Genomic DNA, 13503 nt, shown 5'->3' with positions numbered 1-13503 from the left:
ATATAACAGTGTAAACAGATACAAATTCTCTTATTTTAATTCTTTACTAATATATTGTTTCCTCAAATGTAGTTTTTTTCAAGATATTTACTTTTTGAATTGTTATTGTAATAAAAAAGAAATCAACATTAAAGGCAGTATATAACATTTTCCAGAGAATTAGTTCAGAGGATAGATAATTATGATGAGACTTAGCCTAAACTATGAATAATTAAGATAGTTCTCTCTCTTTCTCTCTCTCTACCTAGTACAGTAAGGATAGGGAAGAATAGGAATTTTTTGGTTTATGGTTTACTAGAGGCCCAGTGCACAAAATTCATGCACGGGGGGTGTGTGTGTGTGTGTGTGTGTGTGTGTGTGTGTGTGTGTGTGTGTGTCCCTCAGCCCAGTCTGTGTCCTCTCACAGTCTGGGACCCTCGGGGGATGTCCGCCTGCACTCAGACATCCCTCTTGCCGTCCGGGGTTCTCACAGTTCCGGATCCCTCGCTCCTTACTACTCGCCTGCCACAGAGGTGGGAGAGGCTCCTGCCACCACCTCTGCACTCACCAGCCGTGAGCCTGGCTTCTGGCTGAGCAGGGGGGCGGGGAATAGGAGCGCAGCTCAACCGGAAGCCGGTTCGCTGCTCCTTAGCGTGGGCCCCGCCCCACCCACTGGTGGGGGGGGGAGGGGGCGTGATCGGAGGCCAGGCCAGCCAGGGGAGGGGCCATGGGAGGTTGAGGTACCGCGGTCATGCCCTCTCCTGCCTGTGCGGAAGCTCCGGAACTGCACCGCCCCCTCTCCCACCGCCTCTGTGGAAGGTGCGGGACCAGGACCATGCAGCCCCTTCTCCCGCCACCTCTGCAGCCACCTCTGTGGAAGGTGCGGCACCAGGACCGCGCCACCGCCTTTCCTGCCACCTCTGAGAAAGGGGCAGTGCTGGGACCAGGCCCAAGCTTCTGCCTCTCCCACCCCCTCTGCAGAAGTGGGGGGCACCAGGACTGTCGTGGCTGGCCTGGTGGCACAGGTTTGCTGGCCCCGCCCCCACCCACTGGTCATTCTAGATGGTCATTCCGGAAGGTAGTTCTGCTGTCCAGTCTAATTAGCATATTAGCTCTTTATTTTATAGGATAATTTTTTTGCTGGTCTTTTGTTTTATTTTGTTACTTTGTTAATCCTCTCCCAAGGGTATTTTTCCGTTGATTTTTAGGGAGAGTGGAAGAGAGAGGGAAAGACAGAGAGAAACATTGATGTAAAAGAAACACATTGATTGGTAGCCTCCTGCACAAGCCCTGACCAGGGCCCGGGCCAAGGAGAAGCCTGCAACCAAAGTATGTGCCCTTAACCAGAATTGAATCCGGGACCCTTTAGTCCACAGGCCAATGCTTTATTCACTGAGCCAAACTGGCTAGCGCTGCTGGGGGTTTTTTTTACCTTCTAAAACTGATGGAGAGTTAAAGAAGATAAGTTGTATCTATATATATAAAAACCCAGCGACTGGAATGACCAATCATAAGGATGCACACTGCGGTGGCCAACTGGCCCAATCCGGGCCCCTATTGGCCCCCCAAAACCTCCCATGGCCCCACCCCCGATCGGCCCTCCCAGCCCCAATCGGCCCCCATCGGAGTGGGCTGGCTGGACCCCACCCATTCATGAATTCGTTTACTGGGCCTCTAGTATTCTTTATAAAATAGTGAATGTAAATTAGGGCAACTTAGGAATGTCTTGACATATATATCAAAGAAGGTACAGTTTGTGGTCAGTCTTAATGATAAAAATGGAATGTTTTGTTTGGTTTTTCACTTTGAAAAATTCTGTTAGTTTGATTCTTCACATGTTACTCTTAAACCATATAAAAGTTAGAATAACTGAATTTATACTGTGATTTTTATATAAGAGATTAATGTTAGCTGGAAAAACTTTTTTCAAAAAGGTTTTTATTTTATGAAATGCTTAATTTCTGTTTTCAGCCATGAAAGTGTCTAGCATTGATTCTTCAGAACAGAAAAAAAACAAGAAAAACTTAAAGAAGTTTCTTACACGGCGCCCCACTTTGCAAGCTGTTCGTGAAAAAGGTTATATTAAAGGTAGGTAGAAGTATGAAATCAGAAATAAGACATTTGAAATTAAAAGCTAAAAAATTTTCAAAATAAAAATGTTCTCATTCCTTACTCATAAAGTTTTTAGGTTCAGTGATTAAATACATGTGAGTAATTAAAATTGATTTTTAAAATCCACATGAAGAGTTTATTTTAACTAAAGCATTGAGCAGACATAAATACCAAACTATTAAGTTTTTAGCAACCCTGTACTAGAGGAACTACACAAGTGTGATCATACGAGTGGCACATTTTTATTTATTATTTAAAAATGTATATTTTTTTATTTCAGAGAGCAAGGGAGAGGGAGAGATAGAAACATCAATGATAAGAGTGAATCATTGATCAGCTGCCTCCTGCACGCCCCACACTGGGTATCAAGTCTGCAATCCGGGCACAAACTGTGATCTGGTTCATAGGTCGATACTCAACCACTGAGTAACACCCACTGGGCACGTGGCACATTTTTAGAAGACATGATTTTCAGTTTTGAGATGTACAGATCAGAAGAAATTTTGAATAGACAATCATTAACACAGTAGAAAGAAGAAAAAATAATGAATAAGCAATTTTATTCTTATTTATCTTCAGTTCTCATTTAAGATAATTTAAAAATTAGTATATTTCTTATTTCATTAAAAGAACCATAATGCACAGGATCGTGTCTTTGTAAGAAAGTATTCTTTTAAAATCATATATGACTTAAACAATATACAATATTCTTACAAGCATGTTTAATTCCAAAGGTAAGTTTTTTAATACATAATTCAAAACAGTGATAGTTATTTTATTTATTTTTTTTAAAAAATATATTTTATTGATTTTTTATTGATTTTTTACAGAGAAGAAGGGAGAGGGATAGAGAGTTAGAAACATCGATGAGAGAGAAACATCGACCAGCTGCCTCCTGCACGCCCCCCAGTGGGGATGTGCCCGCAACCAAGGTACATGCCCTTGACCGGAATCGAACCTGGGACCCTTGAGTCCGCAGGCCGATGCTCTATCCACTGAGCCAAACCGGTTCGGCCAGTGATAGTTATTTTAAATAAAGGTATAGGTAAAGGATATATATAAAATATATGTTTGTCTCTGATTATGAAGTTTCTGACAAAAATCATCACTAGTACATCTGTTTGCAGAGCATCTGAATTAAAATACACAAATGGGTTTCATTAAAAAGATAGTTAAAACTTTTAGGAAGAGTTCAGCTAATTAAGTGATTCATATTAGCAACCTAAGAGTTACAGACAAACAAATACTCCCAGATAATGTATATTAATTTAATATTTTGAGTTTAGAACCTTAAAAAAAACTTCAAAAATAAATGAATTGAAATAGCCACTAATTTGTTCAGCAAGCCTTTTCATTGAGAAATATAAACTGTTGCCATTTTATGTTGTTATTCACTACTTCAGATATTTTGTTTGTTTTCATGAATGCTTAGCACAAGTGTTGGCATTTCAAAGCTTTTGCGCTGAAAGATTAATAGAAGTCTTTGAAATATATTTTGTGAAATTAAGTGTTGGCTCGTTTTAATACTTGAGTATGTACTAAGTGCCAAGTGTTCAGTTGGGAGGTCCTTGCCCTCACAAAATTTATATATAAAAATGAGAGATGGACAACATAATTTAAAAGAGTAACGTCTACTATGAATTATCTAACATTGTAATAAAATAGTGACTGGAAGTGGGTTATGATAGATAGGATGTTCAGAGGGTTTTCCTATGGCGATGACATTCAGCTGAGACCAGGATTGATGAAATGAGAAGGAGCTCAATATAGGTGAATATTGATCTCTACAGATGGCATAGAAAGTAATAAAGTTCTCAGGCAAATATAAGTTGGGGTGTTCATGGAATTTAGTAAAGAAGGAAAATTGTTTGAAATGAAATTGGAAGAGATAAGCAGAGTACAGATCACATAGAGTATAATCATGGTAAGCAATTCTGGATGCACTCAGTGGCTTTATTGCACTGTGAAATGGTTTAGCTGTTTTGTGAACTAAATTTTAGCAAAGTGATTCTTTTTGGAAAAACAATCTCTTTCAGATCAGGTATTTGGAGCCAATCTTGCTAATCTGTGTCAGAGAGAGAATGACACAGTGCCAAAATTTGTGAAATTATGCATCGAATATGTTGAAGAATATGGTAAGAAAATCATTTTTTTCTAAAATGTTAAGCACACCAACCCATCGTTTTGCCATCAAAATCCCTAGGGTTTTTATGATTTTGAGTGATGAAACCAAAAGTTCTCCATAATTGGAAGATGTTAAGAAAAGCATCTTGTGTGCAAAAATCTTACATGTTTGTACCTGTTTTAAATTAAGACCTTTGTGGGCACCCATTAAAATGTTCAGTGCTTATGATTACTTTGTATCTGGTGTTCTTTGAAGCCATTTGGAGTTGGCATTTGCTTAAAATGAAGAAGTTAGTGATTTTGAAACTGATTTTTCTAAATGATTTGACAATGTAGAAGATATGAGATTATGTTTACTTACTAAGAGAAAGTTCTTTGTTTATAATAAAAATGAGATATTTTAAAACTTAAAACAACGATAAAGTTATCTAATCTTTTTTATGTCATTTACTGTAAAATAAGACAAACTAATTTCTATTTTGATTAATTTTAACATGTTTATAATATACTAGTTTTATATAAATTAACAGTATCTTGACTAATCACATTATATCTGTATATCTTCAAAAACATCGTGTACAATGAAAATATTTACATAATTCATAATTTCTGCCAGTTCAGATCTCATCTCTTTCTCTTTGTCAACATGGTAGTACAGTTACAGTGCTACTTGCCTTTATTTAAAGTTAAATGAATAGCTTTTTAAAATTTGTACAGCATTATCATTTAATGAATATTTGAATTTTTAGGCTTAATTGGGTGAATTTTAAATGATTCTATTCCACATATAAAATGTTACTAAATTATCAATTGTTTTTATTGAACCATTATTTTAGTTGCTAGCTTGTACTAAGTTTGTCACAAGCACATATTAATATGGCAAACATTTTTAAGAGAGTATTTATGGCGTTTACATTATAAGATGACATAGAAAAGATGGGTGGGCTGATTTTATCTATTGGCTTTCTTTATTTGTTGAACTATCCCCAGCTGTTTGTAGAAGTTTATCTTAAATTGTTAGTATCTCAAGTTGAATGAAATGACTTTCTTGAGATGATTCACAATCTACATGATAAAATATAATTGTTGCTGTTTATTAAATAGAATTCAGAGTGAATCTCCACCCTTTCTCTGCCAAGTATCTAAACAATATCATTTAGGCTAATGTTAATGAATAAGAATTCTGAAACATGTGAGCATCTTTAGAAGAGGCAAACAAGTACTTTAATCATAAAAATATTATTTGTCTCTTAGGTTTGGATGTTGATGGGATATACAGAGTAAGTGGCAACCTTGCAGTGATTCAGAAACTGAGATTTGCAGTCAATCATGGTAAGATCATAATCCCTATTGTTATATCCAAAATAATCACTCAGAGCTGTTAGAATTTAAAGTAATTTAAAATTGTTTCTATTTCTACTGTTGTCCCAGATGAGAAATTGAACTTGAATGATAGTAAATGGGAAGATATTCATGTCATCACTGGAGCACTCAAAATGTTTTTTCGAGAATTACCAGAACCACTTTTTACATTTAATCACTTTAATGATTTTGTGAATGCAATAAGTAAGTATGTAATTCTACTCCATTTTTTTTCTAGATGTTGAAAATCCTCTATACAGATTAAGTCACTACATTCTGGTGGGTTTTTTTGTGGGGGTTTTTTTTATCAGTTTTGCTCCAGAAATTATAAATGTGACCACCAGATGTCACTGTGTATCACCAAATAACAGGTTCCAAACTATGTCACTGCTTTTCAGTTTCAGTTCTACTTACTATCTTTTTTTCAGAACAAGAACCAAGACAGCGAGTCACTGCTGTTAAGGACCTAATCAAACAGTTGCCAAAGCCAAATCAAGATACAATGCAGATCCTTTTTAGACATCTCAAAAGGTAAAAGTCTCAGCACAAAAGAGAAATAGTAATTAGGAAAACAAAAAATAGAACTGCATAGTTATGACACATGGTGTTGTATACCCAAGAGGCCTGGTCACTCAGACCCAGGTTTAAATACTAGCTATGCTACTTACTGTCTTTGCAACTTGATAAAGAGCTCCTTTGAGCCTCAGTTCCTCATAGATAATAGGGTTTGGTATAAAGAATACATTAAAATAGATGTTATGTGTGAAGTAATGCCTAGCAAGGGTGTGGTTGGTGTTAGAAATTGTTGTTAAATTTAATTAATATAAAGATGAGATTGGTTAATAAATGAGGACTGTTAAATCACCTTAAAATAAAGCCATCATTGCTCTAAGTTACTACATAGCTACCTTAATAACTGATTTTTTCCTTCTGAAAGAACAACCACTAGAATACTAAAATAAATGATTCAGTGAGAGATTTAAAAACAACACATAAAATGAGTAAAATTGAAAGTTTAAGCTCGTGCTCTAATGAAGTTTCCCCCGCCCCAATCAACCTAGTGCAGTAATCTTTGTCACCTGAATTGTAAGTCATGTTTAAGTTTGTCTTATTTTAAATGCTAAGCTAAAATATCACATTTAAGCTTATTAGAATATGTTTAATTATACCTTCCAGCTATATTTATCCAGAAGAGCTTCACATGATATTTGAACTGAATTTTACTTGGCTAAATAGTTTATATGTACCTTCAGAAAATGAAAATTATTTCTCATTTTTAAATGCAAACTGTTTATGTTTATAACACATTTTGAAGAATTTACCTCTCTAAGATATTCTCTATTAACAATTTATTTTTTTTCCCCCTTAGAGTTATAGAAAATGGAGAAAAAAACCGAATGACCTATCAAAGTATAGCAATTGTTTTTGGTCCTACTTTGTTAAAGCCAGAGAAAGAGACTGGTAATATCGCAGTTCATACTGTCTACCAAAACCAGATTGTAGAATTAATTCTTCTGGAAATAAATTCCATCTTCGGACGTTGATTTCATATTGAAGACAACCTGTAGCATAGGAACCGGATTCCATCAGATTTTAAATCCTCATACATGTTGTATTTTGTTTTGGACCAAGCAGTGACTCTTTGATTTTGCACTTTTTTGAGGGATCAGAAGGGACTGGAAGAGTCAAAATGGGTAATAGGCCCTCATATTTGCTGCTTTGTTGCAAGGTGATAAAACTGTGTTTAATTTTATCCTGAATGTTTGCATTCCATACTCTGAATTTCAGTAAAAATAAAAACTTGCAAATCTAACCAGTCATATACACTGGATAATTTGGTAAGAAAACTACATTTTTTTTTCTCAAACTGGATAATGTAGAACTTCTTCTCATGATTTGTTAGGTTTATTAATTGATAGAACAATACTTACTATCAGTTATTTGAAAATCGCTCCTGGGCATTTTAAACAAAGTGAAGTATGTCTGTTTTGATACCTGTGTATTTCTTTTTCAAGGTTTTTGCATGTAGTGTGGTCTAAGTGCTAAAATTTATTGTAACCCAGATATAATTCCTGGACAGAGGCTTTGTCTTTTGCTGTATTGCACAGCATCCTTATGGGATATCTTAGTTGCTTGTTTGGGCAGCACACTAATACTACATAAAACACTGTGATATACTGGAGTTTAATTTAGCACACGTCAGTACAGGGTATTTTGGGGCTGTCTGTGCTACACTGATTTAGCTAACAATCCTAATTATATATAGTGCCATACTGAGTTCTTGGTATGATCCTGTGGAAACACGTTATTTTATGTAAATATAGGCTGAAGACTTAATGTCCTTCAGCTTATGTATAAAGTTATGTTGTATAGCCTCAGAGTATATTCAAAGTCAACATTTCTAATCATGATATTGGTAAACTTTTCTGTGAATACTAGGTCTCCTCCCAAAATAGGTTGTTATTTGATAAAATTAACTACGCACTTTTAGTTTTTAATTACATTTACAGGCAAATCACTGTAATGCAAATGGTACTGGAAAAATACTGAGTAGACTTGCTAAATGGTAAATGCACTACAAGAGGAGCCTTTAGGTTATTTAATATGTACAGAATACATTAGAAAACAATTTATTGCCGAATTCTAACTGCAGTATGAATAGTGGAAACCTATATGTAAATTAGATGGATGTCAGAAAATGACATTGCTAAATTTGAGAATTTCTTTTTACATTACTAATGTAGATTAATTTGTATAATAAAACAGGGTTTGGAAGGTTTTGTTACAGAGAGCATGGTTTGTTGAAGATTTTTTAAAATGTATTTTTTTAGATTAACTGCTGTATATGAAATGTCTAATCTGAATAAAGAAAACTATAAGAGGTTTAGAAATTTTTTCCCATTAGAGATGTTTATTTTGTTTTTTTAATTTTTTGTTTTTGCATATACTGGTATACCTCATTTAAAAATCAACTGAATCTAATATTTTCTGTGGCAAATATATTTTCCTCATTTTACATCTTTTCTACTAGCCCCATGCCAGTACCTCTTCTCTTGCCCCATTTTTTATTTCTTCATCAAAATTTGAAAGTGAATGATTTGTAACCAAGTCTTTTGCTTAGAAATTAATTTATAATTTATAGCTTGCCTTTCTTCGGAACAAATATTTTGTATGATCTATCTAAAAACCTCTCACCTGAGTTTTGTGGTAAAACTATTGTTTGTTGTTTTGGTCTTGTTAAATTGATGACAAGACAAGTTACTTGATAGCTATGGGAAAGCAAATTGTTTTGGGCAGGGAGAATAAACCCCCAAGTGAGAATGTTTATTTTTGCCTAAAGATATCCTTAATAATACCACATGATTTAGGACTGGCCTATATAGTGATTGTGTGCCAGGAAAACAATCAGACTCCAATCAGTGATGTTCTTTCTCTCAGTCGTTATGGACATATCAGTGATTAATATTGTCCTGTGTTTCTTCTGTCAAAGTACGTGTGTATGTGTGTAAAGTCTTAAATGTTAAGTCTATACCTAATCAATTTATTGTAATATTGTATGTACAGTAAGATCAGTGTCCTGTGTTTTCATCCTTTGTGAATTAAAATTTCTCACTTGTTTTTTTTGTAGTAACAAAACCAGTAATTTTTTTGTTTCAACAGCTTGAGTTTTAGTAGAAAATATAATAAAGGCTGAAATAAGTTGTCAGTGGAATTTCATTTACTAAATTTACTTCAGCATGTCATAAAAAAAGTAGTTGGAAATTGAAAGACAAATATATTCGGTATGGGATTACATTCCAGTTAAAAGAAAAATATTTAAAATTTAAAGCAATAAGAAACTTCACTGTTTACTCGAAAAAGTTAATTATGAAATATCTACGAAAAATCATGTTATCTTTTAGACAGAGGCAAATCTATAGATAATTTTTTCTTATGTGAAAAGTACAAATGGAATAATACAGCCAAACTTGAGTCTTAGGCAGATGTTATATACACATCTGTACACTATGTGTATATAAATATGTGTGTGTGTGTGTGTGTGTGTGCGCCATTGCTTTCATACAAATGAAAATTCATCAATAATAGTATGGGCAGAGACCTGGAGACCTTTATACTATTTTTTGTTTCATCACACAATTTTTTGTAAGCCTGTAAAATTAGATATTAGATAGCAGCAGTGAGAGGGGAAAAATGTTATTCTATAATTATGCCAAAAGATTTGTTTTCCAGCTCATGGGAGAGGCTTCTAATTAAATATTTAAAGTAAACATATAGTTTCCCATGACACTAATTTCTCCAACATCTTTATGCATTAAAAAAAAATATACAAAGAAATATACCACACATCATTTCAGTAAAGAAGAAAATAAAAATAGTCAAACGGGTGTCATGCTCTCATGGTGTCATAAAAGTCAAATGCTCAAATATTGCATCTAAACATAGAATTGAAAATGGGTAGAAAATAAGATTTTATGTAGTTTACTGGTCTCTGAACCCCAACCATTAGCTTTAATGATCCTCTTTTACAGAAAGCATTTCTCTGGTGCAATCTAGAAAAGGTGTTAAATAGGGACTTTAGCAGCCCATATGTTACAGTCCTGGAGGAGGGGCAGAGTTGTTTTTTTAAACAGTATTCCAATATAACTAACACAGTCCTGTTAAATGCAGCTTTAGTTTGAAACAAACAAACAAAAATGGTAAAGGGTGCTGCAAAACAAAAGCAACACTCTTACAATAATGACAAATTGGAATCTATTGGAAATGCACAAGTTGTAAACCCAAGCCAGGCAGGCAGACTTTGTATTCTAGAGATGGGGGAGGTACAGAATGCCTAATGAGACATTCTGTAACTACTAAAGACAAGGCAGTTCTCCTGGGGAATCTCAATTAGTCTTCTCAACTGAAGTTTTGTGGATCAGTGGTGGCTGTAAATATATTCAGCTGGATTGAGCTTTTATAAATTAGCTTTATGTGAATATAGCACTTAAATGAACTCTTTCATTTCCTTCATTGCTTCCCTTCTCCCACAGGGGAAAAAAGGAAAGAAAAGAGCACTTTCATGGTACTCTCATAAACAGAGCACTTGTAGAACAAGGTAACCGTTTAAAAACCACTACCATATGGATTTAGAAAAGTTTGGTTCCTCACTTTTTCTCATCAACTCTCCGCCCCACTTTATTTTACTTCCTCTCTTGATGTTTTCAGAAAAGAAGTTTTGGTTAAGATTTTTAATTATTAATTCTGGTAGCCAAATCTTTTACATGGTTCTAATGCTTGTACTCACACTGCAAATAGCACTGAAACTTGTAATGTTGTCATGAACCTAGTAATGCTGATGAAATCTATACTGCCATCAAGACGACCAATGATACTATGTACAAATTCTTATTAGTGGGGCCTTTGCAGAGGGAGAAATCAAAACCACTGTGACGTCATGGTAGAGTACCTGGTGGAGATTCAGCATAGCATTCAAGACCACCTTTCTTTTGGGCATTTTGAGAGATTATTTATATTTAGTCAAGATGCTGCAGATAAGCTGCCAGGCGGCGCATGAGAATTAATCAGCCGGTTATGTATTTTTAAAAATAATTTTGGTAGGAAAGATTTTCTGAAATGACACCCTGTATGAGAAGATGTTTTCAGAAAAGTAGCCTTTACTGCAGAAGCACTAGTGCCATGACTCAGGGGAGTCAGTCTCTAAATCCTGAGTGATGAATATGGACGAAGCTTTCCCTTTATAAGCTTTAGTTCCTTTGTCCCCCAAATATGGGTCAGGCTTCCGGACCCTTCATGGGCTTTGAAGCCCCCTGTGAGTTGGGATGGGGGAAGTGAAACCACACCCAGAGGTTTGGCCAGCACTGCGCCAACACCTCCAGAGATTGTAGATGGTTCATGGTTTATGGCCTCTGTAAAATGGGAGTATTCCAGGAAACAGGTTCTGCAAGGCAGGACAGTATTACAGATAAGAAGGGAGTTTGATAAGAATGGAATTTATTGGCAAGCAAGAGTGTGCGTCAGAAGGCAGGTTACTGGCACAGATTCAGATAGCTAGCCCCCCAAATGTCTTGTTTTTCCCTTCAAAGAGAAATGGGAATCTTAGACACTGAAGTAAAAACAGTCTCATCAATTGATAAAGCCGGACTAGTAGGGACCCTCACATTCACAGTTTTGTTTTATGGAGGCCTAGAATTATTGTGAATGCTTAAGGCCATTTGGTCAGTTAGTGGCACAAGATGATAAGCTTAAGGCTGAAAGGGATGAAATCTCTTAATTAGTTATGTTATTGCTATTTTAAGTTTGTGATCAACTTAAGTAAAGCATATTCTGGCATGTTCAAATAATATCGTTTTAGAAAGAAACACGTAACTTGTCTACATTATGGGCATCTGTTTTTAAGCTAATTTTTACTTACGTGGCATATTAAACTTCTATTATCTTTTAAAATATATTAGCACATCTATGATGAAGTTGACAGAGGTTTGGTATTGCTTTCTGCTTTAGTTCTAATTGTATAGATAGTAAGCCAGCATTCTTCTCCCTCTCCTGGCAAATAATCAGACTTAAGTGATTCTATTTCTACTCATTGACATTTCTGGGCAGGCCATTGTGTACATTAATCTCTACTTAATATGGATATCTGCTTTCACTTGTGTTCTAGAACTCTGCCGTCCATCACTGCAGCCACCATTTAAATTGTAGCAATTTAAATTTTATTAAAATTAAATGTTAAAAATTCAGTTAGTCACAGTAGCCACATTTCAAATGTTCAGTAGTGACATGGAGTTAATGTCTACCATATTGGATAGTGCATTTCCATCCTCAGAAAGTTCTGGACAATACTGTACTAGAAGGTTGGTTATGAGGAATAAGCAATTACAAAATGCAAAATTATTTTTAAAAATACATAACCTATAAAAACCTGTTATAATATTTCATAATTCTCATGCTTATCTCTTAAGTATATGACACAAGAAGATCTTAAAAGCAAAGAGAGATACATTTTTTATAGCAGGCCTGCCAACTTTGAATATTTATCCTGCTATATGCTCTCATATTGGTGGTTGGAAGGGTGTTAAATGTGATTTGACTTTAAAATACCTCTCCCATCAGAATGCTTGCAATTTGGTGTAAACTGGTTCAAAACTGTGGTTTTAAAAAACCTTGGTTGACATTGTTCTCTGGGAAATTTAGGAATAATGTACTATGAGATAACATTTCTGAAGTTTATGTCACAGTATTCTTAGATTTAGATTTCAAGAATTTTCAGTTTGGTAGGAAAGATTTTCTGAAATGACACCCTGTATGAAGTAGTGGATATGTTGAAGAACTACATGCAACATTTATCTTTAAATGGGAGCTGAAATATAGCCATGGATACAAGGAAATTGTTGGTAATCTCAAAGTGTATCAATAGGTCTGCACATGATTTCACCAGCTGCCTACTAGAGTACAGGCTGGGATATGGTATATAGATCCCATAGAGTGATGATGATGATGAATGTTTTTTGTTTTTATCAAAATGATTTTCTACACTAATAAAAGACAAATATGCTAATTGACCGTACCTTCGCTACACCCAAGCCATGCCCACAAGCCGGTCAGAGTGACTATATGCAAATTAACCCAACCAAGATGCCAGCCGGCAGCCATGGAGCTGGAGCAAGCAGGAGGCTTGGTTGCCCCAGCAATGGAGGAAGCCAAGCTTCCCGCCTGACATCCCCGCTGTAGCCTCCGCTCAAGGCAACAAAGTTTCAATTATAGAAGCTAAATAAATCCCAGATACCTGCTTCCAGCCAGCCTCCACTGGGAGCTTGGGTGGCTGGGGGCTGTGGCCAGCCTGCAAACAGCCATTAGCCCCTCACCCAGGATGGCCACACCCTCATGGGGTGAGGGTCCCTGCTGGGGGCTTGGCAGCCTGCAAACAGC

At 35.7% G+C, this 13503-nt stretch overlaps 1 protein-coding gene across 15 annotated transcripts in view; it reads left to right on the top strand.

The window, feature by feature from the left end:
• The window catches only part of ARHGAP12 (Rho GTPase activating protein 12), a 179244-nt gene extending 169961 nt beyond the window's left edge, over positions 1-9283 (top strand). For 9 of the 15 annotated variants that reach the window (XM_023752206.1, XM_023752208.1, XM_023752203.1 and 6 more), the window contains 6 exons: positions 1951-2067; positions 4128-4226; positions 5470-5547; positions 5647-5781; positions 6006-6108; positions 6947-9195. In XM_023752206.1, coding sequence (XP_023607974.1) covers positions 1951-2067; positions 4128-4226; positions 5470-5547; positions 5647-5781; positions 6006-6108; positions 6947-7121 — 707 coding nt within the window. In that variant the 3' untranslated portion in view covers positions 7122-9195. Of the gene's footprint in view, positions 1-1950; positions 2068-4127; positions 4227-5469; positions 5548-5646; positions 5782-6005; positions 6109-6946 lie in introns of all 15 variants that reach the window. The other 6 variants (XM_023752217.1, XM_023752216.1, XM_023752210.1 and 3 more) reach the window with 5 other exon arrangements.
• Positions 9284-13503: the final 4220 nt, after the last annotated feature.

Source organism: Myotis lucifugus, unplaced genomic scaffold (assembly GCF_000147115.1).
Source record: "Myotis lucifugus unplaced genomic scaffold, Myoluc2.0 scaffold_29, whole genome shotgun sequence".
NCBI classification, from domain to species: Eukaryota; Metazoa; Chordata; class Mammalia; order Chiroptera; family Vespertilionidae; genus Myotis; species Myotis lucifugus.
This window is presented reverse-complemented; position numbering and strand designations above follow the sequence as displayed.